The sequence below is a fragment of the Lutra lutra genome, chromosome 12 (genome assembly GCF_902655055.1).
Source record: "Lutra lutra chromosome 12, mLutLut1.2, whole genome shotgun sequence".
In the NCBI taxonomy this organism is placed as follows: domain Eukaryota; kingdom Metazoa; phylum Chordata; class Mammalia; order Carnivora; family Mustelidae; genus Lutra; species Lutra lutra.
The window spans coordinates 61,474,373-61,500,654 of record NC_062289.1 but is presented as its reverse complement, the minus strand read 5'-3'; the positions used below and the strand labels follow the sequence as shown (position 1 = coordinate 61,500,654).

Below are 26,282 nucleotides of genomic sequence, written 5' to 3'. Positions count from 1 at the left end.
CCAGCATCCTGGTTTGGGGTGATCTGCACCCGTTAGCTCTGGCCAGCACACCCCCTCCCTGCCCCGCCTCGCCCTGTCTGCTGTGTGTACAGATGTTAGTGAAGATTGCCTGTGCTTCACTGTTCAGGGATTTCTCACGCATTCAAGGTTCAAACTCCTTTGACTGTGTCTTAGTCTCCCCTCCCAGTATAATGCTCTGGTGCCTTCTTAGTATCAACTCGAACCTAAAACAGGTTAGTCGAGTTGAGGCTTCAGGCCGCTCTGGGATGGGTTTCTTCACACTGTGGCCCCTCAGCTTTTGTGTCATGGGAGCAGAACTGCCAGAGTCCGGACACGGGAAGCCCAGGGGCTCTGACCGTCCGCTTGCTCCCTCTGCCTCAGTTTCGTGATGGTCAACAGCGTTGCCCTGGAAGGGGACGGCTGCCACATCTGCTCCAAAGCGGAAGCTGAACTCCTAGAAATTTCTCACCAACTGAATTGCTCCCGTGAGGTAGGAGCACCCGAAGGCACAGGGGCTTCTGTTCTGGCATCTTCTACGGGGCGGTCGCTGCACCTGGTATTTCCTGCATCGCTCAGCTCCCTCTTCCTTTCCTACCACTCGGGGCTCGGGGACGCCGGCTCTGCCAGAGTAACCGATTTCTCACCAGCAGGAACGTGGCTCCGGCCCCTGCCGAGATGTGCCGCTGCTGCCCGCGTCCGCCCCGGTGCTCCTGCAGGTGAGCGGGGACCGCGCGGTTCTGTCTCCCCGTATCTGGCCCAAAACGGCCGGGCCCCCCCCTGCTCACATCTGACTCTCTAATATCTGGGCAGCATTTCCCGCTTTACCGGAGGAGCGATGCTAATTGTTCTGGGGAGGACGCTGCGCCTCTGGAAGAGCGGGGCATCCCCTTTAAGGAGCGGTACGACGTGCTTTCCCGGGAGGCCTCTCAGCAGGTTTGCGGGGGAGCGGGATGCCCACCCACCCACGGGACTGACGGACCGCCATGGACAGCCATTGGCACACTTGGAGGCGGGGTGGGGGAGTGGGGCATTGGGGGGTGGGAGTGGGGGGTTAAAGGGATGCGGGCTCAGGTTTTCATGTCCTCCTTTGGTTCCTCCTCTGCCCCCAGTAATTCTGTTTCCTAATATCAAGTGAGTAATAATATCCTCAGCTATTCTTTAGTCCGAGTTTTTGTTCATCAACTTAAATGTGTTTGAAAATGTGAATGGAATTTAAGAGTTAATTTTGGGGCACTTCATTCAGATGAGCTTACTTATATGTTTATAACTATATTTATATTATAGAAACACATATTTGTATAGTGGATGACATACTATATCATACAATAGAAATATAAAATAAATTTATAAAAATATTTGTAAAAATATAAAATCTGAGAGAAGGAGGACAGAGTCTCCCTAAAAGCCTGAGCTTACTTTTTGATAGGGTCTCAGCCAACCAAAGGATGTTAAAGAAAAGATAAAGCCCCTGACGAAGTAGGGATTTTATATTTAGCTTCATGAAATAAGTGAGTGGCCAGTTGCTGGGCCCTGAGGGGACTCTGTGCAGGCACTGACCACCTGTTGGCTGTGTTCCCCTGTCCCACCGGGTGTGGTAGCTACTTTGGTGGCTGCGGCCACGTCTCATCCTGAGTGGCCACACGCACAGTGCCTGCGAGGTGCTCCACGGGGCGGGAATCCCCGAGATCAGCGTGCCCTCTTTCAGTTGGAGGAACAGAAACAACCCCAGCTTCATCATGGTAATGTGAACATTTATTTTCATCTGAACGCTCGCATAGAAGTATTGAAATCAACACAGTAATCAACTATTTAATTGCTGCAATCTGTAAAAACATACAAACGCTGTGAATACAAACTTGCCCTCCTCCCCATGTGCACTTGGTTTGATTCACAGACCCCTTTCCCCGTGCCTCGTGCCTCTCTGGGGACACGTGAGCGCTGCATGGCCCTGGAAGGGGTGGGGTGGGGGCTGGGCATCCTTCAGAACGCGTCAACCCCATGGACCTGGTATGGTCCTCAGATAAGAGGCTCTGTGTGTCTAATTTTCAAAGGAAACCGGAGCCTGTCTTCATTGGCCAGACGCCATCATCTTGTCTTAAGTCAGGAGAATGCTATAGCTCTGGCTAGTGCACTTGACATGTCATTTCAATTAGTGGCTACTTTTACTTCATGAAAAGATGGGGAAACCCTCATGTTTTCAAGTTCAAAGTGAATGAGACCACTCCTCAGTGTCAGTCCACACCGCAAAAACGCTTAAAAGAAAAGCCCACTGAGGTGCCCCCGACCCATGCATTTCTGGGTAACAGGTTGCTTAATTTAGCAGAAGTGGCATGAGAAATGGCCTTGTAGTCCTTGTTTCTCAGTGCCCACTGATGTAAAATCTCCATGTGTCTTGCATCTCTGTCATGTTGCCCAGTGCATTATAGGGGGGGACCTGCTGTGCCAGGGGCTAGTTTCAGTGGAGGGTTCAGCTCTACTCAGCACACTGGGAGCCTTGCCTTCATGTCTCCACCAGTGATTCTGGTTGGTGGGTGGTGGCTTGTGGAGGCTCAAGGCTGTGCCCCTTCCTCTCAGGAGGAGAGCTACTTCCTGGCCTCACCTGACTCAACCAAGATGGCTGCCTTGCCTCAACTGTGTCTAAGTCTGTTGTGTGGCAATGTGGGAGGGCTCTCGCTGCAGCATTAACCTCCTCATTTCCTTTCCAGGGCAGTATGACGCCCACAGAGTACGCCCTTGCCAAGTGCTACCTGCCTCACGAGGCTACCGTTCTGGCCACATACTGTGTAGCAGCTGGGCTCCTGGCGGTCCTCCTGTTAGTCCACTCCAGACTTCTACCCTCACCTTTCCTTTTGGGCTGGAACCTGCTCAGAAAATTTAAGACAACGTAAAGAGCAGGAGACTTGTTAATTTCGTCATAAGTAACAAAGCCAAAGAAACTGGACCTTGGGCAGGGCTCACGGGAGATGAGGTCAGAGGAGGCGGTCTTTATACACATCACGGAAACTGTTAATCACTGATGCAAATTCCTGCAGAATAAATAGTTGATGGTACTGTTCTCATGCTATAAAAATGGAACGTGTACTCTACAACAAGTCTTGTCTCATTTTATCAAATATATGTATAATCAAAGATCGTGTCTGTACAATATGTAAAAGCTATTAAAGTCATCACTTGCATGCACTAGGCTGTCCTACCTTCCCCAGGATGGAGCCGGTGGCCCGGGAACACACTCGGGGTTGTGTGTGCACAAACACTGGGTTTGCTTCTGTCCCCTTACGAAGTGGTCCACAAACTCCTATTATATATGATAAAGCTGTACACTTAAAATAATAAAAGTACAGATGTCACAAGCAGGAATATGTTTTTGTAGACTTTTGTACTTCTGTGCTAATCATGGAATCGGATTTTTAGAGAAGGTTAATTTTCTCTCCAGCAGACCAGGCTGTTAAAATCTGAATGTAATGCCCGTCCATGATCCAAAGGGACTTGAACAAAAGGACTGGGTGGTGGCTTTTGGTATTTAAAAATAAATATGTTTTGATAATTTTCCACCAGATAAAATGTGTTCTTTCTGTGTGTCTTCTGTGAGCCTGGCTCTGTCTCTGAATAGGAAGCTTAGTCCCAGGGGGACTGCTGAGGGATAATGTATGTAAGAGCACACAACTTTGCTTTTTGGGCACACGTGGGGGGTGCGTGGCTCTGGCGTTCTTCCATGTTCTACGCTGAAAGTGCAATGGAAAGAAAATAATTGCCACTTTATGTGTCTCATTTCAGATCAGGGTTTTACGCAACAAGGATGAGAGGTGCAGAATTGAGTGACGCTGACGTAAATTATGTGTTTATTACCCTGATAGATCATCTGGAAAGTTGTCATCCTCTCTTTCTTGGAAAAGTTGAATTTAAATCTGGATGCATTTATAAAGGATTATAAAATGCTGCCTTCCAGAGTAAACTTTAAGATATTAAAGACTAAAAGGAAATGAAGTGACGTCAGTGAGGCTGTATTGTTGAAATATAACTTTGGACATCTCTGCAGGTTATATTGGACCCAAGAAAACTGCCCTCCAAGCGTGGCTGTGGACAGAACATGTAAAGCATCACTGCTCTAGTAATTCTTGCTTTCTAGATCTTGTACCATACTATAACTTATAAGGCTGCATTTGCAAATCTTTCCTGTGTGAGAAGCAGCCATAGGTTTTTGATTCTGCATTTCCAATAAAGGTTTCTTAATCTTTCTTCTTCAAGGGGCAAATGGAGATGCCATCCTTTGACTCTCAGACTGGACACAGACACTGACACCCTCTGTTTCCTTCTTGCTATTTGCTTACAATAGAAACTGGTCAAGTGGGTGGTTCAAAAGCTTCGACTAAGGGAATGCTTGGCCTATTTCTACTCAGAGGGCTTGTAAAAGTCTTTAAATTGCAAAAATTCAAAAGGCATTGTTTGGAGGAAAAAAAAAATCCTTGGTTTCTGTAAGAAGCTTGTGATGTGGGTACAAAATGGTAAGATGTGACTAATTCATGTGTATAATTTATATGTGTGTGTGTGTGTATATATTTAATCAAGGATATTTTTAAAAGTACTAACCTGATAAAATAGTCTAAATCCTACAGATACCATTCTCTTTTTTAGAGCAAGCAGCAGGTAATGCTGACATTTAGCTCTTCACGATAAAAACACGGTTTCTTTACAGATAGAGCCGTAATCAAGGCACAAGGACCTACAAGGACTTTTGAAGGAGTTATATAAAATAATATTACATTTGGTGGTCTGTACAGTTATAATAAACCAGCCATAAAACAACAACAACAACAACAACAAGGTATGGAAGGAGACTCTTGTCCAAGCATAATCAAAGTCTAGAGAATCATTTGGAGACAGGACAGCGGTGGATGTGGTAGGTTTTCTGCCTAAATGTAAAAGGCTCCAAGTAGGTCCAATGTAATGCCTGAGGTCGGCAGCGACTCAAAGAGGACTGAAAAGAGGGTTTCCCTCCACTCTGTGACTTGAGGTCTGGCCTCGCTCTTGGGCCGACTCAGCTCCGAAAGGGAGGCCACTTATCCACCTGACTGCATCGTTCCCCTGCTTCTACAAACCTTGCTTGATAATTCGGAAAAATGGCCATTGCTCCCCCATTTATAAAGCTCCCGCTGAATCAATAAAGCACTGAGTGGATGAATAAGAGGGGCCCTCGCCCGGACAGACTTCACTGCAGCACCCCACTGCGTGACAGCGGTGGTCTGCAGTGACACAGATGGGTACAAGTGGGGACGCTGGGGAAGGTTGTGCTCAGTGAAGAGGAAAGCTACAAACCAAACCCGAGGGGAACAGAGGTAGCCAGAGGCTTGGTGGTCACACAGGAGCGAACACAGAACAGGACAGGCGGCAGCTGGATGAGACTGGGAACTGCCTACTTTTGACCATGGCTTGGGGGTGACAGTGCTGGAGTAAATGCTCCACCTGGCAGGGTGGCCAGGGGAGGCGAGGCGGGCAGAGAGAAGGTGCGAGAAGACGCGCCCCCTCCCTCCTCCCCGCCAGGGCTGCCTCACAAGAGTTCGTACTGTTTGAGGTGCATTCTCTGGATAATGTCACGGCAGTCGTTGAACACCCTGCGAATGTTCTCGGTGTCCACGGCGCAGGTGAAGTGTGGGTAGCAGTAATGTTTGCCATCCCCTGTGGCTGTGCTGATCCTCTGCAAAAAAAGAAAGAAAAGCTGTCTGTGCGGTGGGGCCCTGGCTACCACGCCCATGGAGTACGTGGGAACACTGGCACCACCACCCCATTAGTTCTTGGAGAAGGATTTAGGCAACTCTTTGACCAAAGTTAAGAGGATCTGGGGTTATGGTGTGTTTGACACAGGAACACTTAGCTGTAGGCACTGCTGGAAACTCAAAGAAACTCACACCTCTGCCCACAGAAACTTAGGGTTCAGTTGGGATAGGAGACACCTTCAAAAGATGGCCACTGAGAGAAATCAGGGTAGAATTTTCCAGAAATGAAGGTCAGTCCTAAACTAGTGCTATCAAACAGAACTTTGTGCATAATGGAAATATTCTCTATTCGCCTTGTCAGTACGGGAGCCACTGTTACTAGCTGATGCAACAGAGATGGATTTTTTTCATTAAATTTGATTAAGTTTAAATATCCACATATGACTAGTGGTTCCAGGCGGATCGCACATTGGTCATGCTGCCTCCTCCTCCACCTAGAACTTGAGTGTTTCTGGGGGTGTCCCCTAGTGAGCAGTGGGAGGTTCTGTGGGAGGTTCATGGCTTTTCTCCCAGAGGAGAAAAAGCATGGCTGGTCATGATTCACAAGGACATCGTGGGGTGACATGTCCAGTGCACTGAGAAACTAAGTGGGCACATGTGGAGAGAGCCTGTCATGGGCTGAACTGTGTCCTCCCCACACCATATGCTGATGTCCTAATCCCCAGCACCTCTGAGTGTGACTATTTGGAGACAGGATCTCTTTTTAAAGAAGTAATTTAAGTTAAACAGTGGTCATGTGGGCGGGCCCTAATCCCATAAAACGGGTATCCTCATAGGAAGAGAGGAGATTGGGACACACACACAGAGGAAAGGCCATGTGGAGACGCCAGGTGAAGATACAACGAGAAGGTGAACATCTATAAGCCAAGGAGCGAGGCCTCAGGAGAAACCAATCCTGTTGACCCTCTGATCTCGACTTCTAACCTCCAGAAGTGTCAGAAAATAAATGTTGGGTAAGCCCCTAGTCTGTGGTGCTTTGTTATGGTCGCCCCATCTGGGGAACGCAGAGGTCATGTGGAGCTCTCTTCATAGGTGCCCACAGGGATCCCTGCACATCCTCCTTGTCCCTCCCCACCAACCCAACCCCTCTTCCTGCAAAGCATCTTGGGAATCAGCTGTTGGAGAGATGCTGAGACCCCCAGCCGGGCTGTCTAACGATGTTCCTCAGGTTATGAAAGTCCTTCTGGGAGGACTTATTTTTAGCAATAGTCAGGCTTCTCTTGAGCAATTACAACTTTTACAAGACCGATGGACCCTGAAATGTGCGGGTTAGGTAGAGGGAGCCCTGCAGCACTAGGGGAGGGACGGGCACCTGGGGAGGAAGCACGCAGTGGGTAAGAAACAGGCTTCCTTCTGTACTAATGGGATGGCTTGTCCCTGCCTTGGGCAACAGAACGTAAGCCAGAGCCACTCTAGAGCGTGCTGCAGTCGGCTTATCTCTAACCGTTTCCTAGCATTTCTAAACCTTTTCATTTTAAATGACAGAAATGAGCTTGTCAAGGAAAGCTGGGCCATTACAGACTCTGCCTGACTGGCGGGAGTTGATGTTCAAGGTAAAACGGAGGGGAGCTCATAAAATACCAGGATGAGAAGCCCAGTTAAAACACACAGGCTTCTACCAGATACCAGAACATCAAGACACAGGGTACAGGATACCAACCTCACGCTCTACCTTTGAAACCTTCTGCTCTAAAAGGTTTGGTGCTGCCTGCCCTGAGGGTCCCTCCGGCCCAAGTCTGGGCATGGTGGGCTTGTGGGTGGTTTCCAGTCTGAGGGACAGGACCACCTGAAGATGATAGGGGGAACACTGGGGGCTGACCACCCAGTCCTCCCTCCCTCCTGGCTCCTGGCTCTCTCTTGGCTCTGAGTTCCTCCCACGGGGAGATGATTTGGGCCTTCCCATTGTGGGAGGAAGTGACCCTGACTGGGACAAGCCTCCTGGTGGCCAGCGCCTTACTCACGGGAGGACATGTAAGGAGGCTGCTCAGACAGCGTGTGGCCCTGTCTCACCGAGGGGCTCTTCTCATCATGCCTTCCCCTCTCTGCCCAAGCCCACCTTTCCCTCCTCAAGGCCAGGTCCCCCCATCTACCTCTCCCTCTCCATGTACAGCCCTTATTCCCCATCCCGTCTCAGGGCCTTTTATGGCCAAAGTTACTGTTTTGCCTACACCTGCTCTGTCCAGATTCAATACAGATCAACAACCGTGTCTGCAGCCTGCCCTGCTTCCTTCGAAGTCTGGGGTCAGGGCTCCCAACTCAAAACTCTTCGGATGACTCACTGACCCAGGCAAATTCCACCATAAAAAAAAAAAAAAGTCATTAACCCCCTAGGCTTTTATTTTCCTGGCTTGCAAACTGTACACTAGCCAGACTACGTCCATCATTAGAGAAGAAAAGATTTCTGCGCGACCTCCCCATGGTAGTGGCACGGCCATTCATTTTGGGAGGGGGGAGCCCTGTTTCTAATCTTTACATGGCTACTGTGCACACTTGGTTACCTTCCAGTTCTCATCAGAACAGCATTTTATGGGACACTCTCTATGTGCTTTTCTATTTTATGGTCTTGCAAGATGTTCCTCAAAAAGGGAGTCTGTGATACCCTACAAACAAATTCACCTTCCTGAAGAGATTCACCAAGCACACGGGCACAGCAAAGGCTCTGACAACGGAGAGACCGGTCTCACTTGATTTACACGGCATCTCCCCGACTTCCTCACCGCAGGACCCTTCCCGGTGCTATCTGTTAACCTCCGGGGGAAACACTGTGCGTCAGAACTCACTTTGGGGCCTGGATTTCCTTCTCCTTTTTACTTTCACACTCAGTATGTGAGGCAGGAGGCCACCCAAAGGGGCCGTGGTGGGAAGAGGATAGAGAAAGAGGTTCCCCTGGGTCAGGCGGGGCCCGATGTGGAGCACCCCACCCCCACCCCCTGCAGACTGGGAGGACTTCCGCCTCTCTGGAAGCACGTAGACCCTGTGTCCAGTGCTGTCGGGTACTGCTGGGAAAATGTCCTTGGTGTTGTGGCATCTACTACTTTCAGTCTAGTAAAAACTCCCAGCAGTTACATGCTGCACGTTATTCAAGAGACTGTGGATGGATGGACGGATGGATGGATGGGTGGACAGATAGATGAATAAAGCAAATGCAGCAAAATTTTACCAATTGGTCACTTTGGGTGAAGAGTATCCAGGAGTTAATTGTATAAGTCTTTTACTTCTTTTTTTTTTTTAATTTTATTAACATATAATGTATTGTTTGTTTCGGGGTACCACTGTGGGAAGTCTTTTACTTCTTAGGTTAGTTTGAAATCATCTCAAAATAAAAAGTTTGAAAAAAGAGAGAGATACTGGAATTTGTCTGCATGTCTGAATTAGCCTCCTAGTGGTGAATGAAGGGAGAGGTCTGTCAAAGGTCTCTTTCGTTTTAGAAAATGCAAAGGAACACAGTATGGCTCGTCTCCGTGTCATTCCCTGGGACCTTGGGCACAGTGGGAGAAGTGCTCCCTGTTGTTGCTTGGAAGCTGTGTGACCTGAGGTGAGAAGTCCAAACTCTCTGAACCTCGGTATGCTCAGTGGTGAGAGGAAGCAACACCTCCCCTCATCTCTCATAATTTGGGGGGGAGATTAAGTGAGATCATGAAAGGGTAGGTAATATGTAAATTGCAAAGAACACTATAAATAAGGTGGTAGGAAGACAAAGAACGAAAGAGCTTACCAAAAACAAGTCTCGGATAAAGAACTTAGCCCGGGTCACCTTGGGATCTTCTCCTGCATCTGGTGTTGCTGTGAAAATGACAAGTGGAATTCAGTTTAAATAGCATGAAACAAAGATCCAACTCTAGGGAAAATAGAGGAGGAACCACAAAGTTGGGCTGCGGCAGACTCATAGCACTAAAAGGCGCCTGCAGGAAGGCAAAAAGCTAAAATGTAACTTTATTCCTCTCCTTTAGCTCTGACAAAAGTTTCGTTTTTGGTGGTAGGGGAGGACTCCCACTCAAGTAAAACGAAAGCACGCCACTGGGCACTGACCAATGCCACAGCTGCCATTCCCTTCAGAGCTCTGGTGAGAAAGAAGGTTCCAGAGCCTGTGGTTTTAGCAGTGGTTGTGCTCATCTGGTCTGCATTCTGTTTCCTTAGCCTTGTTTTAGGGAAGACCTCCCATTCGCTGTTCCTGCCACCGACTCCGGGATTTGGATCCCTTCTACGAAATCAGCTGACCTGATTCGCCCATGCAGATTTGGAATTCATGGGATCATTCGATATTTGCTGTGACCCCTGAAATCTACTTTCCTTAGAATCTAGGCTTCACTGCATGTTTGTATTACTCTCTTCTTTCTCTGTTGCAACTACAGTGATTATATCATTACTCACATGAGCAGGTGATGGGGAGGGCTACAGGTGTGGAATCAGGCTTGACCTGCAGACCTGCCATGCTTGGCCCAGGCAGGTGCCTTGGGTCGGGGCTTGGGCCCCCCTGAGGGGAGGGAGTGGGCAGGGAGAGGAGCACAGGAGCCATGGAGGGTTGTGGTGGGGAACCCAGCTTGTAATATTTCCTGGCCAGGCCTCAGCTTGTGGTGAGATTAAATCCATGTTGGTAGGGATCAGAAGTAGGGCTGTGGTTGTGTTTCAGAAAGATTTTGGCAGAAATTCAGAGAATGTTCTGGCAAGTTGAGTGAGCAGTGTAAGGGAGCCTAGGCAGGACATCGTCTTGACCAGATCCAGAGCTGAGAAGAGGCGAACCAGAGCTGAGAAGAGGCGAACGAGGGCCAGGACTAAGATGGAGAGGAGGGAAAGAAGGAAGAACACATCACAGTGGACGCCTGAGTGTTGACTGTCCAGGGTGTGGGGCATGGGGGCCTGGCTACCTGGAGAAGAAAGAAGGCCCGGCTCGCTGGAGGCCATAGTCCAGGGTTGAGAGGGCAACGTCCACCCAGCTCTGCTGACTTCTCTTAGACAGGGGACTGGCCCCCCGGGTGGCCGAGGTTAGTGCAAGGATCACCATGGATTTTCTTCACGTCTTACCTGAGTTTCCCTGAGTTTCTAGGACAGTCCCTTTCGTTCTGCTTTATCTAGTTGGGGGTTCAAATTTTTAAGAAGTGGTATCATTTTGCCACAAATAAATCCCTCCTACAAGGTGGCCCAGAGGGATTTATTTGCAGCAAAATGAACTGAGGAGCAGCAGTGGGAAAGGGGTCTGCCCGGTTCGGGGCCTTCTGGGATTTAGCACTGATAGGCTCCCACCCAGTCCCTGAACCCAGCGGGTGGTTGACTGCCCTGGTGGTGGTGGCCAAAGTCATCTCTGGGGACAAGAGAGTTAGACGTGGTGGCTGAAAGCATGGTCTTAGACTTGAAGGTTCAGAGGCTGCCTGTCCTGGCAGGCTCTACCTGACTAACCTTGAACAAGTGACACCCTCTCTTAGCTCACTTCCACAGGAAAGCATGCCAATAACAGAAAGGGTTATTCCTAAGGTTACAGTGAGGGTCAAGGTCGATGTAAAGGGCTGACACACTGCCCAATTCACGACAGACCCAACCAAAACACCAGGAGACAGAACTTAATTCAGCCTATGACAGACGCTCCAAAGCGTCCTGTTTCCTACTGCACAGTTTGAATGGAAAGTCAAACCTTGACATTTTTACACATGGAATCCTAAATGGGACATTTTAATATACTAGTACTTTAAGGTAAGGCAGTAGTCCAGAGGATTGATTCAAATTAACTGGAATTCCCTAAAATCATCGAAACTGTTTGAACTATAGTAATAGGGGTATTAAAAAAAACACAACTGATCAATCAATCCTTTTCCTTAGGAAAAACTAGTTTTGAAATCTTACCATCTTCAGGAACAGTATAATTTGCATACTCTGGGAAATAATCTTCAATTTTTGATTTCCCTGCCAAGACTTTTTCTGCCAGCATATCCTGTTTGTTCAAGAACAAGATGATAGAAATGGTCCGTAACCACCTGAAGAGAGAAATAAACATACAAAGTCCACATCCGCTAGTATGTGAAAGTACCTGTAACACAGGAGTCACTTGCTGAAAAGAACCACATTGTCATCTTCCTGATATGTATAGGAATTAGAATTGATATACCAACCTCATGGACCCCCCACTCCAGCTTCAAGCAACACATTCTTATAATAAGTAAACCTTATTATAAATAAATACTGATAGTTGATGTAGTAGTTCAGTATTTTCTTTCTTTTTTTTTTTTTAAGATTTTATTTATTTATTTGACAGAGAGAGAGAGAGAGAGAGAGATTGCAAGTAGGCAGAGAGGCAGGCGGGGATGGGGTGGGGGGAAGCAGGCTCCCTGCTGAGCAGGGAGCCCGATGCAGGGTCCATCCCAGGACCCTGAGACCATGACCTGAAGGCAGAAGCTTTAATCCACTGAGCCACCCAGGTGCCCCATAGTTCAGCATTTTTGAATTCATCTTTACTGGGAATGTAAATTTACTGTTACCAAAGCTAAGATTTATTTATGGAATAAATACACCTCGATTTTTGAGTGCAGTTTACTAATAAAGGGTGGGAAAATGAGACGTTGGAGCATTACTAACAACAAGGAAATACATGAGACATTAGCTAATCACACAGAATGTAATTTGTAGCTGGCTCGGTTCTTCCTGTGCTGAGTCTGAGCAGGCTGAGGTTCTCCAAAGGTGGAGCAGGACGTTAGACTTCAGTCAAGACCTCGGCAGTGGACGAGCTAAGGGGAGGAGGGTCTCAGGTACAGGGACAGTGAAGGATGGGAAGGTTCTCTTTTATTAAACAGACAGAACAGGCTCAAGATGAACTCAGTACGTGCATCAGCAAAGCCTTTGTAAATTCTACTATTTCCAAGGAATCAAACTGATTCCTTGTGCACAGGAATCTTATTATGAAGTAGAAACACAACCCATTTTTCCTCCAAATGGAAATAGCTTTACTGTTCCTTGTTATAAAGAATCCAGGTAAAAATGAATTTTTAGTTATAGAAAAATTAATACGTAGGGAAAAATAAAACATAATTATTATTAGAGGCAACTATTAGAACTGCTATGTTTTTACTTCCAGGTTTTTTCCTACCCTCAGACATATTTATAAAAACAAGATCATGGGGGCACCTGGGTGGCTCAGTGGGCTAAAGCCTCTGCCTTCGGCTCAGGTCATGATCCCAGGGTCCTGGGATCGAGCCCCACATCGGGCTCTCTGCTCAGCAGGGAGCCTGCTTCCCCACCCCTCTTCCTGCCTCTCTGCCTGTTTGTCATCTCTGTCTGTCAAATAAATAAAAAAACAAAAAAAACAAAAAAAACAAGATCATGGTATTTTATTTTTTTTTAAAGATTTTATTTATTTATTTGAGAGAGAGACAGTGAAAGAGAACGTGAGTGAGGAGAAGGTCAGAGGGAGAAGCAGACTCCCCATGGAGCTGGGAGCCCGATGTGGGACTCGATTCCGGGACTCCGGGATCATGACCTGAGCCGAAGGCAGTCGTCCAACCAACTGAGCCACCCAGGCGTCCCAAGATCATGGTATTTTAAAACCTGCTTTTTCACTTAACAATATTGTGCTCATTTTCTCATGTGTGTAATTATGTATATATAAATATATATAATATATTCACATATACATTATATTCACATATTATACTTATATATTTATATATTATATATGTATATATTATATATGTCAGCAAGTGACATATATAATATATATTTAATTAATATAATATATTATATATAACATATATATTGATATATATATAAATTTTTAATGACTCCAAAGTATTCTTCCATATACCCAGTATTTCCTGACACTTTCTTTCTCATTGTCTTAATACTATACCACTGAGAACAGTTGTTGAACACTTTTGATAGAAATACTTCTCTGATAAACCAAATGTTTTGCAAGTTCAGCTTAATGTTTCTTGTCATCCTTGGCGATATTTCTTCTTAAATAGTTCAGAAGATACTTTGAAATTTTTTTTGATACTTTGATTTTTAATATTTTTGTGTGTATTGTGTGTGTGTATGCATTTGGTGGGTATTCCCTTCTAAAATAATGACCCTTTCCAACAGTAGCAGTTTCAAACATGATTATGCTGTGCTTCTGACCTGTAGGGGATCTTCTAGAGATGATCTAGTGATGTGTGGGTGGTACTTTCTAAACTTCAAAACCCAAACAAAACCAGTTTTGAACTCTAGATATGATCTTGAGCCTTCAAAGCAGATATTAAAATCTTCTTGACAAATCGGAGTGTCCTCAAAGAACACTCCTCTTATTAAGTGTGTCTATACCTGAGATGGACACAAAGAGGTCCTGCTAACAGTTCTGGATTTATCAGTATGGAAAGAATGAATATATCTGGGTTATAAGAATGACAGTGAGCTGAGTGGCATCTTTTCCATAAAGGAACATTTGCCATTTCCAGAGGCGCAACTGAATTTCTGATTTTTATCACCTGTTGTTCCAGATGCTTTCAAAGAGGTCCAGGGACTCTCGGAGCCTGTTGGTGTTGTTATCTTCCCGAATAACCATGTTGTAGCTGCTGCAGGCCGCCACGTAAATGATAGCCGTGACGTCTTCGTGGGAGAAGAGAGAGAAAGGGAAGAGCCTCCGTTAGACAGAGAGCCACTGTGCGGTCATGACAAAGCCCGCGTCCAACCACTCCTCGTTTTCACCCCGTGATTATGAGAAAGACTTAAAGAAGCACCGTGTGTCCAACTGGTGGTTTCTGTGACACACCCGTAGGAGCCCGTGCGAAATGTGAAGCTGGGATGCTTCCATTCCTTTTTTTAAATTTTAATTTTTTTAATATTTTGTTTATTTATTTGACAGAGAGAGACACAGTGAGAGAAGGAACAGAAGCAGGGGGAGTGGGAGAGGGAGAAGCAGGCTTCCCGCCCAGCAGGGAGCCCTATGCAGGGCTTGATCCTAGGACCCCGGAATCATGACCTGAGCTGAAGGCAGATGCTTAACAACTGAGCCACCCAGGTGCCCTTGGATGCTTCGATTCTTGATTAGATTCACATTTAAGGCAGGTAATGAATCGAATTCAAAGCTACTTAAGGGCAGCAGCGGGAATGAGTGTAGGACTCCATCTCTAGTCTTGAGAAAGCAGAGCAATCACCGTTAAAGCACTGGATCCATTTTCTTCTCTCGTCCCTCTGGCCACCCACGTCGAACATGCTGTGGAGGAACACAAGGACACAATCCCGTGAGGCGAGACCTGCTCTGTGTCTTTCCTCTGCCGTGGCTCCCGGCCCATGGCCCTGCTCCCCGTGTGGCCGTGGCAGACGGCTCGGCCTGCTCTGAGGTTCTGCACCCCTGCCGGGCCCAGGAGTCCACACCCCGCTGTTTCTGTTTCTGGGGGTACAGCGCTCACCCTGCAGTCACCAGGCCAGCCTGGGCCTCTTTTCTCAGGACGGCCTACACGGGACACCCTCCTGCCTGAGCGGCTACTGTGGACCGACCCAAACGCTGCTGGAGTGTCCTCACCTCGGGTGGCTGTGGCTCCCACCTTCCTCCCTGCCCTAAATTTACTGCTTCCCCTTTAGGGCCATGGAGTCTGTATGGACGTATCCAGAAGGGCAGTGAGGCACATCTGGGAAGACTAGAGCCCCAGGGCCCATGGGGGGAAGGCTGGACGTCCGACCCTGTTAGGGGCCCAGCAGGCAGCCGGGGGCGGGGGGAGGGGGTACGTCTGGCCTCCCATCTCTGGGAGGCCTGCTCTTAACGACTTACTGAAAGTTTACTTTGTCCACTTGGAATCGGGTCTCGAAAATCCCTGATGTCAGGACTCTGCATCTGAGAAGGTCCTGAGAACAAGAAGACAAACCAGATGGCATCACTGTTCTTCGGAAGGAAAGCCCTGAACGCAATCACAACCATAATAACCAAGTTTTTTCCTTTTCTTTTCTCTTTCTCTCTTCCTTCCTTTTTTTTTTTTTTTTTTTTAAAGATTTGACTTATTTATTTGACAGAGAGACACAGCAAGAGAGGGAACAGAGGCAAGGGGAGTGGGAGAGGGAGAAGCAGGCTTTCCACTGAGCAGGGAGCCCGATGAGGGGCTCAATCCCAGGACCTCTGGGATCATGACCTAAGCCCAATGCAGACGTTTAAAGACTAAGCCACCCAGGCACTCCCCAAGTTTTTCAAATAACCATTTCTTCCAAATGTGGGAGAGACAATAATACTTAAAAAGTCAAATAAATGTTCTGCCCCCCCACCCCCACCCCCCGCTGCCCCTCAAGCAGAAAGTCACAATTAATATACTGGTTTGGTCTTAGAGACTTAAGAGCTGTACTTTTATTTTCTTTGGGAATTTAAAAAAAAAAATGACTTCTGTGCGGGTCCCAGGATGTCCTGTCACAGGTGCGGCTGACGTGGGGACCCTGATGGGGCTCTGTGGCCGCACCTTCCCCGAGAGCTGCCTGCTCCTGGTGCCTGCCACCACTTGGGTGAGAAATCAAGGGCTTGATTGCTCTGTGGGGTAATTTTGAGCCCTGGGGTCAGCCTCACAGAGACGTCAATTTCAGGGGCGACAGGAGCTCAGGCCTGAGAAGAGAGAGCCTCCAGGAGGGGCCCCAGCTAAGGCCTTCCAGGGGGACACAGACCCTGGGGGAGTCTCAGAGGAGCAGTTTGAAGGGAGCACTCAGCTTCTTTGGAGTTCAGTAGCTCTAGAGGAGCCTGCGGGTGGGGCTCCTAAGCTGAGCACTTCAGGGTGATTGAGTCTCTGCAGATGCCTGATGGTCAAGGGTTGGGGGGGGGGGGCGCGGGGCAAAGAAGGTTCCTTCCTGCTACTTATAAAGGGGCTGCGGGGTGCTATCATCTAGCTCAGCCCAAAGACAGAACTCTGAGTCACACCTGTATATGTGAGCCAGGCCAGGGCTCAAAGCACAATGGGCAGAGGGGACGAAGCTAGAGAAGCAAAGGTTGGCTCTCTGTGGACAGCTCCAAGAGGACTGGGAACTGCCTGTTTCTATTCCACAAATAAGATTATTTCCATATTGGCAGTTTAGAAATCTGGTAAATTTTAGAGAGCTAAGTCAGTATAGAATAACTATACCCCGTGCACTTGCAGGGGACAGTGGACACAATGGCAGAAAGTGGCTGCTTTACGGATTTCATGCCTTAAGCCATTTACAGATAATCAGTGACTAATAGTGAGGGTTTCCCGAATCTCACCAAGTTCAAGTAGGTGGCTGTGGGCTCTAGCTCACCTACCTGGTCTGTGGGTGTGTAGTCCACCAAACTGACACTGTCGATTCTCTCCAGGAAGCTGAAAAGAAAGCCAACACATGCTCAGAAGTGTTCTTGGGTGGCTTTCTCCTGGACAGTGGGCCAAGGGGGTGGGAGAGTCACAGCAGCACAGGAGGGCAGGAGCCAGTGGGGGACCTGGGGTAAGTTCTGCTTTGCTTTCTTCTTTTCTTTTCCTTTTTTCTTTTTTCTTTTCTTTTCTTTCCTTCCGTCCTCTCTCTTTCTCTTCCTTTCTTTCTTTTTCTCTTTCTTTCTTCTTTCTTCCTTCCTTTTTCTCTCTTCCTTCCTTCCTCCCTCCCTTCCTTTCCATCTCTCTCTCTCCTTTTCTTTCTTTCCTCCTCCTCTCTCTCTCTCTATCTCCCTCCCTCCCTCTCTTCCTTTATTTTTCTTTTTTTACCCCTGCTTTCCATCTTTCCTCTTACCTACAGTTGGGGGTGAGGGGCTACTCAGACATTGGGAAGGGGCACGGGGCCTCTTTCGAGGCTAAGCTAGTAGCAGAAGACCATGTTGCAGTGCAAATACAACACAGGAGCTCAGAGATGTTCCTTTAGCGTAACAAGTTCCTAATAAAGTCCCAGAGTCATGTGCCTGTGTGCACCCATCACCAGGCTTCATCTGGTGGGACACACAGAAGGAAGGAGACAAGAGTAAAGGGAAAGGAAATCACGTCATATCTGTGCATGGAAGAAGATGTGGACGCAAGGGGCCCCATGGGTGCATGCTCTCCCTCCTCACCTAGAGGCCACCCTGGCCATCTTAGCGAAAATGGCGACTTGTCTGTCTCCACCCCAACCTTGCTTTATTTTTTGACGTGACACCTACCGTGGCCTGACAAGATTCGCATGTGTTTATTTTATGCTTATTATCTATTTCTTCCTCCAAAATGCAAGAACCACAGGACAAGTCTTCATCCTGTTGGCCCGGGTATCCCCAGCACCTAGCATAGGCCTGGTCCCTGAATCTTTGTTTGTGGAATGAATGTCTGCTCCCCTCCACCTCCTGCAGCAGGTAGCTGAGGGGCCCAGCCCATAATGGACACTGTGGAGATTTTCAAAACACAGGAGGACATGGGGACTGGTCACCTGGTGAGCAAGAACTACTTCTGGAGACAGAGGGGGCAGCAGGGGCTTCAAAGGGAAGGAGAGCATATAGGGGAGGGAGGTGTTTGAGGGGCTCCTGATTGGGGGTGAGGCTCCAGCCCTGGGGAGAGTAAATGTGCCCCAGACTAAAGGGACATGGCTGACTTCCTTGCCTGTCCAATTCAGCATGGTTTGGGTTCCTTTATTGAAGTCAAGTGATGATGGGCCTTCCTCTAATGCTCTAATGCTTGTGGGCATTTGCACAGTGTAGAACAGGTGTCACCTTCCCATCTCCACATGCTCCCTCCACCAGCCTGCATGGCAGGCCCATGAGATGCTTCCAGCATGGGAAAGAGGGAGGCCAAAGACACATTAAGATCACCTAATTCCCTTGGCCATTGTATCTCCTTCCTCCTGGAGAGCTAAAGAGAGCCCCTAGTGGTCCAGGATGGTGGCCTGGTGCTGGGGTGACATTTTGACCGGTGACATTTCACCTACGCACCCTTGTGCACAAGGGCCAGCAGCTCCACAGCCAAGGCCTCCCTTAGAGCTGCAATAGAGGTGCCTCCTGGTGCAGGTAAGCCACAAGCAGAATGTTGGAAGAAGCAAGAGGGGGTCTGCCGACAGTAGGGATTTCCTGTCAGAGACAGGAAGCAGCAGGAGGACAGCATCAGGAATGAGGTCATTTCAGCTATGGTGGTGGGGGGCGGGTATGTGATGGCACCGCCCGCCATGGGCGTTGTCAGAGAGTCATCTTCTGGAGAAGGACTGCAGAAGGATGGCCGGGTGGCAAGGCTGCAGAGAGGCCAAAGGGACCGTGATCTGCTTGGGCCTCTCCAGAGTGGCTACCGTGAGCCCTGGTAGGTGCAGCTGTGTGCCTACCAGAATGGCGGTGAACTGGTTGGGGACAAAGCTCGTTCTCAAGGGGGAGGAGTTTGGACAGAGCGCAGACAACCCGGGAGCTGGGGGAAACATGAGAGGCCCCAGGGAGGGTCCGGCTTGCTTGAGGCCTGGTTTGAGAGCCATGGTGTAGTTTGGCTCAGTCGTTGCTGGCCTTCAATTTGGCAGAGTGGAGAGCACCTCCGAAGTACACAGTGAGTTCCTGACCATCTAGCAGGAAAGGGGCAGAAAGACCCTTGTGACGGAGTGAGAGAGTTTTCAGCTCCTGGAAAGGGGCTCTGGTCTATAACCCAGACAACCAGGTGGGTCCGGTGGGGAGATGAGCTGCTTCCCTTACACGACATGGGCTACATGAATTTGATTCAGAGATGGTCTGTCCTCTTGGCAGGAGACCTATAATACTGAACATGCGATACGGAAACCGATCATCTCCGAATAACTGGGCTAGAAAATTAAACTAAATATGGAACCCTCGGCTATAGTTAGAGTTTAGGAAGCAACCAATTTCAAACAGGATGCAAACAGGGTGAAGGTAGGAGGGTGAATTGATTCAGATGGTAATAACTAGTACAAGTAGAAACAGTGAAATGTGGTGAAAAAAACACATCAAAAGTTCTTGATAGATGTGATTAGAGACTGCCTTCCAAAGGAAGCGGTGGGAGTACCTCACAGAACACTATTAAAAATAAGAGGCTCAGAGATGCCAATGACAAAGGCAAAGATGTCAAGTTTGTTCCCATCCCTAATCTCCAGGATGGATATTCAAAGTTCCTTCCGGCTCTGATACTTAATGATCTAAGCGAGACCCAAGAGGCATCGATGAACATTTCCAAGGGTCCCTTCTGCATCGTTACTGATACTGAATGGTATTGTGAGTTCATGCATTTCAAATTTGTGCAATGAGAATAAAATGTGAAAACTCCCCCCTGAATGTGAATGTGTCCCCCAGTTCTTTGAAAGACCATCTAGGGCATAAAGGAATGAAAGAGAATCTATAGTAGTAGATTTCTACCAGCTTTTTGCCTTAGTCTCTGTTGGTTCACTCGGTGCATTTTCCAGCATGTTTTAGAAGTACTTCAAATTGGTGCTCCTAAGATAGTATCTATAGAGAGATGAGTTCTAAATTTTGTAGGACTACATTTTAAAGGGTTAGTAAAGTCATCTTCTTAAATATGCCACTGCCTCTTTAGTGGAAAAATTAACCAGATTAAAGAATCAAACTTCCAGAGGGTTCACTCACACTAGATATGGATTTGTAAGATAATACCAAGCTTTAACTATAAAAAATCACCATAGTGATATGGACGCTATAAAAAAGTAGTTAAAAAGCAATTTACTTTGATTTTTTCCCCATTACTTCCTGCTACAGCTGAGGATAGTCATATTTGTAGAAACATTTTCATTCTTGTCCTTTAGATCCCCCTCTGCTTGATACTGGCACAAAACAGCATTCATTGTTTATTTCTCACCTGCTGTCCGCTACCCCACTAAAATGACTCAAAAGTCACAGACTTCTTATAACCAGGAAGTTGATCATGAGGAGGGACCAGGGATCATGAAAAGATGAAAACCATTCTGTTAAATACCTTTAAAGGATGAGATCTGAGAAAAAGCACCAACTAAACGTAATTAAAAAGTATCCACGAGGGGCGCCTGGGTGGCTCAGAGGGTTAAAGCCTCTGCCTTCGGCTCAGGTCATGATCCCAGGGTCCTGGGATCGAGCCCCACATCGGGCTCTTTCCTTGGTGGGAAGCCTGCTTCCTCCTCTCTCTCTGCCTGCCTCTCTGCCTACTTGTGATCTCTCTCTGTCCAATAAACAGATAAAATCTTAAAAAAAAAAAAAAAAAAAAAAAAAAAAGTATCCACGATTATTTTGTTTGTGACAATGTAGCAAGTTGGAACTCTGTCTAAGGTTAATAAGAAACTTCTCTCAGTGTGTTGCTGAAATTTACTTCCTAATGCTAATGCACATGATATAAAACTACTATAGAGGAGAAAAACATTATCCCTGCAGTGACGAAGTACCAAGCAATTCTGCTGTGTTTGTGGCAGGTTAAGATCCGTGCTACTTAGAAGGGGGTAGGTGCTCAGACCAGGACCAGCAGCATCAGCACCTGTAGACCTTGGGGATGGGGATTTACAGCTGAGCCATATCCCCAGGTGGTTCTGAGCTGCAGTTTCCCTGGCGACTCAGGGAACCCTGTGCATGTTGAAGTTTGCAGAACACCTTTCCTCTGTTTTTCCTGCCACCCTGCTCTAGGCTCTACCTCGCTTCACCTGGACGATACAGCTTTTGATGACTCAAGCTCCTGTTCCTTTCCCTTGGGGTAAAGTTCATATTTTCAACCTGGCCTCCAAGCCCTTCCCAACTGGCCAACCTCTTCGCTCTTTTTGATGTCTTGACATTGAACAAACCCTCCACTCCTTTCAAATCCCCATATGGCTCTGGGCCTCTCCGATCTTCATGTAATTCCTACTTTTCCTCTGAAGCCCCAGATTCAACCCTACCTCCTGCAAGAAGCCAGTTCTAACCACTAGCAACACCGATTCCCTTCTCTGTGTAGTTCATGTTCATGATTTGATTAGCGTGGGATCCTGCCTTATACTGTGACTTACTCCCTTTTCAAAGTCAAGGTATAAAACATGGCATGGGTGTCAAGTGCACTAATCTTAAACGTTCATCTTGGTGGCTTTGTAATATTTGTATATGTATATTGTCCATTTTTCTTGTTACGTGTATGGTTTATCTGCCTAACTCCTGAGGACTGTTTAAGGCAGAAGTGTGCCTTTTTTTTTTTTTTCCCTCTAGAAAGAAGCCCCAGATAGCCAACATCTGATATACTTTAGTTTAAATCTTTTACTGTGTTCATTCTGAATAAAAACTGCTGAATTGTTTGTTCTGCTACTATTCAAGAGGGAGGGATGGTGTATAAACCTGGAAGACCAGGAGTAAACATTTCAATTTGGGGAAATGCTCTGAAGAAAAAGGACACAGTGCTTCCAAGGAGACACAACAGCACGCTGGCTGAGTGCCCACTGCACCCGTTAACCCACTGTGTACGTTGTCATTAGAGAACTCTAGGCATCACCGTGGTAAGAGCCCCAAGGGAGCTATGCATTCACGCCAGGGACACGACCAGGAGCGAGCTGAGCTGGGTACCACACCAGGCCCAGTAATTGTGACAAAGACAGACGTCGTTTTACCATCTAGTCGTAGAAAAACAAACCTAGGTAAACGAGGTGGGTATTTTACTAATGTGTCAGTTGATTAAAAAAAAAAATTACAGGTGGTTATTCATCAGTTTATTCAATGTCCACTGGCTTGTAGCTTTTTGCCAATAGTATTGAAGGTCTTGAGCTTTGGATTTTGGCTATAGAAATGCCTCCTAGAGAATGGTGTGCATATTACAGAGGAAGCATCTGCTTTATGATGTGAGATTTGTTTGGCTAACTTGAGACTATGTTCAGTATATCAGGTTATCAGACTGGTGCTTATTTTAGGTGGCTCTTTGCAAAATCAAGGACACAGGGTAGGCAACGCAGTGTACAAGACTCATAGCACATCTCTATCTGAAGGGCACACATATGCATTAACACTTCCAGAACAGCTTTAGTTAAGACTTTTCCAATGGCACATGTATCATCTGAACTAAAATAAATAGTTCATAAAACTATATCCCACTATATCCCCAACTATATCCATGTTAAAACTGTGCATGTGAAAGCAGAAAATAAAAAAGAAATGAGTAAAAATTGTACTAGTGGCTGTATGGAACATTAATTATATCCTCGGTATGTTTGATTTGAGCCTTTTATAAATTTTATCTATCATCAGTCCAGGTTAGTTTCTTTTCTTTCTTTTTTTTTTTTTTAGCCCAGGTTAGTTTCAAGATGAGGGCAAGAATCTTGTTGCCACGACAAAACTATTATGGTAAAGAATTAATTGCTAGGGTTTCTAGAAATATACGTGGACATTCCATGTTAACAAAACAGAAATTAAGGTGGTAACGGGGAGTTTGAAAGATACCCCACTTTCTGAACCAAATCTACCTCTGAATTTTTTTTTTTAGTTTTTCAAACAGGATGCACACTCATGCAATAACATGCAATCTAAAATGATTTATTTGACAAACTTCTGTGGCTTACATTTCAGCATTTCATCAACTGCAAAAGTGAGGAAATAATTCATGGGCCTGGTATGTTTTTGAAAATATTTATGGTTCATAAAAATGTACATTCATATAGTTTGAAATGAACATATTTTAAGAAAGTTCAGGCATATACAAGCATTGTTTAATCTCACAAAATATATTAATTTTGTTGGGAATATTTGTACTATAAAAGGGTCTTTAATTTACCAAAGGTTTGAATACTAGCTATATTTTAAGTTGTAATTATTTTTTCCAGTCTAAAGAGGGGTTACAACTCATGCTATACTGACATAGCTGCTTCTGTGCAACCATGTGGATGAGAAGAGACACCAAAAGGGGAGAGTTCTAGAAAGAAGATACAGGGAGGACAATCGACAGGTGTCCCTTACGGAAAACTTTGGAACAACACCCAGTCAGTTATAAAGACACTTAAATATGAGGGTCACCCTCATCTGCATATACCTGTTCATTTTTTTTTTTTTAAACACACTCATTCATACTGGAAAACATAATGGTGACTAATTTGGTCATGAATCTTTCAAAGGCCTTGGAAGAGTCCCTTTAAGTTATCTTCCAAAACACTCTAATTCTTGTACGGGGAAATCTACCAGTGAAGGAAAGGGGAATTTGAAACATCCTGAAGTATTTGACTTGGATTAATCTACTTGCCCAGGCAAAGCCTCCATGTTTGGAGGCTATGAGAAAGTGGTGGCTACGGGCTTTACTTTGCAGCCAGAGAATACACACTGCTGTTCCAGAAAGACGAAAGACAGCACAGATGGGCTCTAGGCTTGGAGGGTCAACCCTGCTGTCCCATTCTGCATATTGCCTTCTTCCCAGACTTCCAGCTGGCTGCACGTATATTTAAGTTATTTGCATGGCTAAATAAAACATCCAACTTCTATTTCTAAGGTTTTTCTCAACAAGTTGTTGCTTTAAAAGAAAATAAAAAATGCAAATAATTAGAACTTAAAATGCAGTTCTAATTTTATATCTATTTTTGGTTATTAATAATTAAAGAAAACCTACAAACACACCACCCCAGGGTTTTCTCAAACCAATCAACAGTTCTTTGGCAATGTCAGAGTCATATGACTGCCATGCTAATTAACATACTTTATGACAAGTCTAATTAAAGTGTTGAAATAGCAAAAGAACTAAAAATGTGTTCAAGATGTTCATTTGAAACTGTCATGTTCAACTGTGTCTTTTGGAAAAACTCTTTAGTAAATGAAAATATAAATGAGCCAACAGATTTTTCTCATAATAAATGAAATTATGTGGCATTTTTTCCAGTTAAAAGGAGAACTACCACACAGAAAATCTGCGGAACATAAACAGCAAGAAATATTACGCAGAATGCCCTACCATAATTTTAGTATAAGTTACCAGAACAGATCAATAGAACAGTAGTCTGGATGTGATGGCAAAGAAGAAAATATATACAGAAATAGAAGTGTCCGTTAAGTTGAATGACGTATCGATAGCCCTGTAATCAATCTAAGTAATCATTCTCCTCTCTGTAATTTTTATGCACCACCTGTCAATTCTAGATATTACCAATTACACTAGATTAAAAAAAAAGTTCCACTTTGATAAATTCAGGCAGAAAACGGAATACACGGAACAATAGTTTTGACCAAATTTTTGAGAAAGATTCATACACACCAAATTCACTAGTTCTGTTAAGAGGCAGCTATAAAAATACACATCACAAGCTATACGGAACTTTAAAATCCAGTTAAGATGGATTTTCTTAGTGTATCTGGTGAGCACTGTAAACCCAAAGGTAGAAGCATCTTAAGAGCATTTCAGCATTCTTGCATGTTCAGTTTCTACTGTATAATATCTCACTAATATACAGAGCATATGAGAAGGTGGCTACGGTCAGGAAACCTCACAATGGGTTCTGTCGTCACACCTGATCCCGCAGGCGGGCCAGTCTCTGGGACAGTTCATCCTGCTCGGCGGAAGCCACGCTAGTGCCTACGGAGCCGGTCTGCCCCTGCGGCAGCTCCATGTTGAGGTCTAGGCCAGCCTCGTCTGCCATTTCCTGGAGCAGCATATCCACTTGGTTCTGGGGAGTGGTCAGCGTAGTCGTGCTGCTCATCGTGTCTTCCATTTGCTGCGTCTGGACGTCCAGCGTCTCAAACTGGTGCTCGAATTTGTCCATCAGAGCAGAGATCTTCTCCAGATTCATAGTCTTCAACGTCGCATCCATCGACTTAACCACACCGGCCATCGACTTGGTCACCTTGCCCATCGTCACCGCCGTCTGGACTCGGGCAGCCACCGCATCGACCCGCGCACTCATTCTCAAGAAATTCACCGCCTGGTTCTTCTGGCGAATGGCATTTTCGGCGTGTATCCTCGCCACTTCCATGTTGCCCTTCTGAATGGCCTTTTTAATCTTGGCCTTTTCGGCCTTTTCCTCCTTGTCGCATTTTTTGGCACTCCTGCTGAGTTCTTTGGCGGCGAACTTTAGGTTGAACAGGTGTTTCTCCATGTTGGACATAGTCGGACGGTTCCTTAGGGTCGGTGGCCAGGGCCAAAATGAGCTCGGAAGAGGGAGAAAAAGGCAGATCCGCTCCCGGCTGCCGCTCCTTTGTTTTGGTCCCACTTCCTGTTTCTGCCGCGCGCGGCGCAGACGGTGACGTTAGAACCCGGCGCCGGGGTGGGGCCTGCGGGACGTGGGGCGGGGCCATGGGCGGGGCCTAGGGGACCAGAGAGCCAGGACACGTCCCTGGAGGCGGGGCTCGGACCGGACGACGCAGACGCGGGTCCGGTTGCCCTGGACGCAGTGGTTGTCGGTTAGGGCTCTCGCTCTCTAAGCCCAGTTTTGAAAGTATTTATGCATTAGTAAATTCACAAAAACTAGTGTCCACGCACACCTGGGAATATATCCATCGAAGCAGGCAGGCTGTGTCTAGAACTACGAGTAAAAAAATCTCTGAACTCCAGCCTGGCAGGCCTTAAGGTATCTGGTAAAAGGGCTTAAAAGCAGCAAAGCGTCAACTAGGTTTGCAGACTAATGCTTTCTTTATTTGCATGAGTAACTGCCACTTTCTCAGGGGACCCTGAAACCGTGGATCAAGAAATCACTGACAAAACAAAACAGAAGTTGCATCATTGACTT

General features: G+C 46.5%; 3 protein-coding genes across 15 annotated transcripts in view; 1 reads left to right on the top strand and 2 right to left on the bottom strand.

Moving 5' to 3' along the window:
- The window catches only part of MPPE1 (metallophosphoesterase 1), a 28,974-nt gene extending 25,617 nt beyond the window's left edge, over window positions 1-3,357 (top strand). For 11 of the 13 annotated variants that reach the window (XM_047697011.1, XM_047697007.1, XM_047697008.1 and 8 more), the window contains 5 exons: window positions 382-490; window positions 648-716; window positions 811-933; window positions 1,599-1,739; window positions 2,706-3,357. In XM_047697011.1, coding sequence (XP_047552967.1) covers window positions 382-490; window positions 648-716; window positions 811-933; window positions 1,599-1,739; window positions 2,706-2,888 — 625 coding nt within the window. In that variant the 3' untranslated portion in view covers window positions 2,889-3,357. The remainder of the gene's footprint in view (window positions 1-381; window positions 491-647; window positions 717-810; window positions 934-1,598; window positions 1,740-2,705) is intronic. The other 2 variants (XM_047697012.1, XM_047697013.1) reach the window with 2 other exon arrangements.
- GNAL (G protein subunit alpha L) overlaps window positions 1,735-26,282 on the bottom strand; it is a 142,383-nt gene continuing 117,835 nt past the window's right edge. Inside the window, 7 exon segments of the mRNA XM_047696999.1 lie at window positions 1,735-5,692; window positions 9,487-9,554; window positions 11,607-11,737; window positions 14,219-14,339; window positions 14,888-14,946; window positions 15,502-15,575; window positions 16,984-17,038. Coding sequence (XP_047552955.1) covers window positions 5,546-5,692; window positions 9,487-9,554; window positions 11,607-11,737; window positions 14,219-14,339; window positions 14,888-14,946; window positions 15,502-15,575; window positions 16,984-17,038 — 655 coding nt within the window. The 3' untranslated portion in view covers window positions 1,735-5,545.
- Window positions 23,100-25,781, bottom strand: CHMP1B (charged multivesicular body protein 1B). Its single transcript, XM_047697014.1, has one exon. It carries the CDS (start codon window positions 25,659-25,661, stop codon window positions 25,062-25,064), a length of 600 nt encoding a protein of 199 aa, XP_047552970.1. The 5' UTR covers window positions 25,662-25,781; the 3' UTR covers window positions 23,100-25,061.

Coding starts and splice junctions, on each gene's coding strand:
- CHMP1B (XM_047697014.1), bottom strand. CDS start 25,661: ATGTCCAACATGGAGAAACACCTGTTCAACCTAAAGTTCGCCGCCAAA.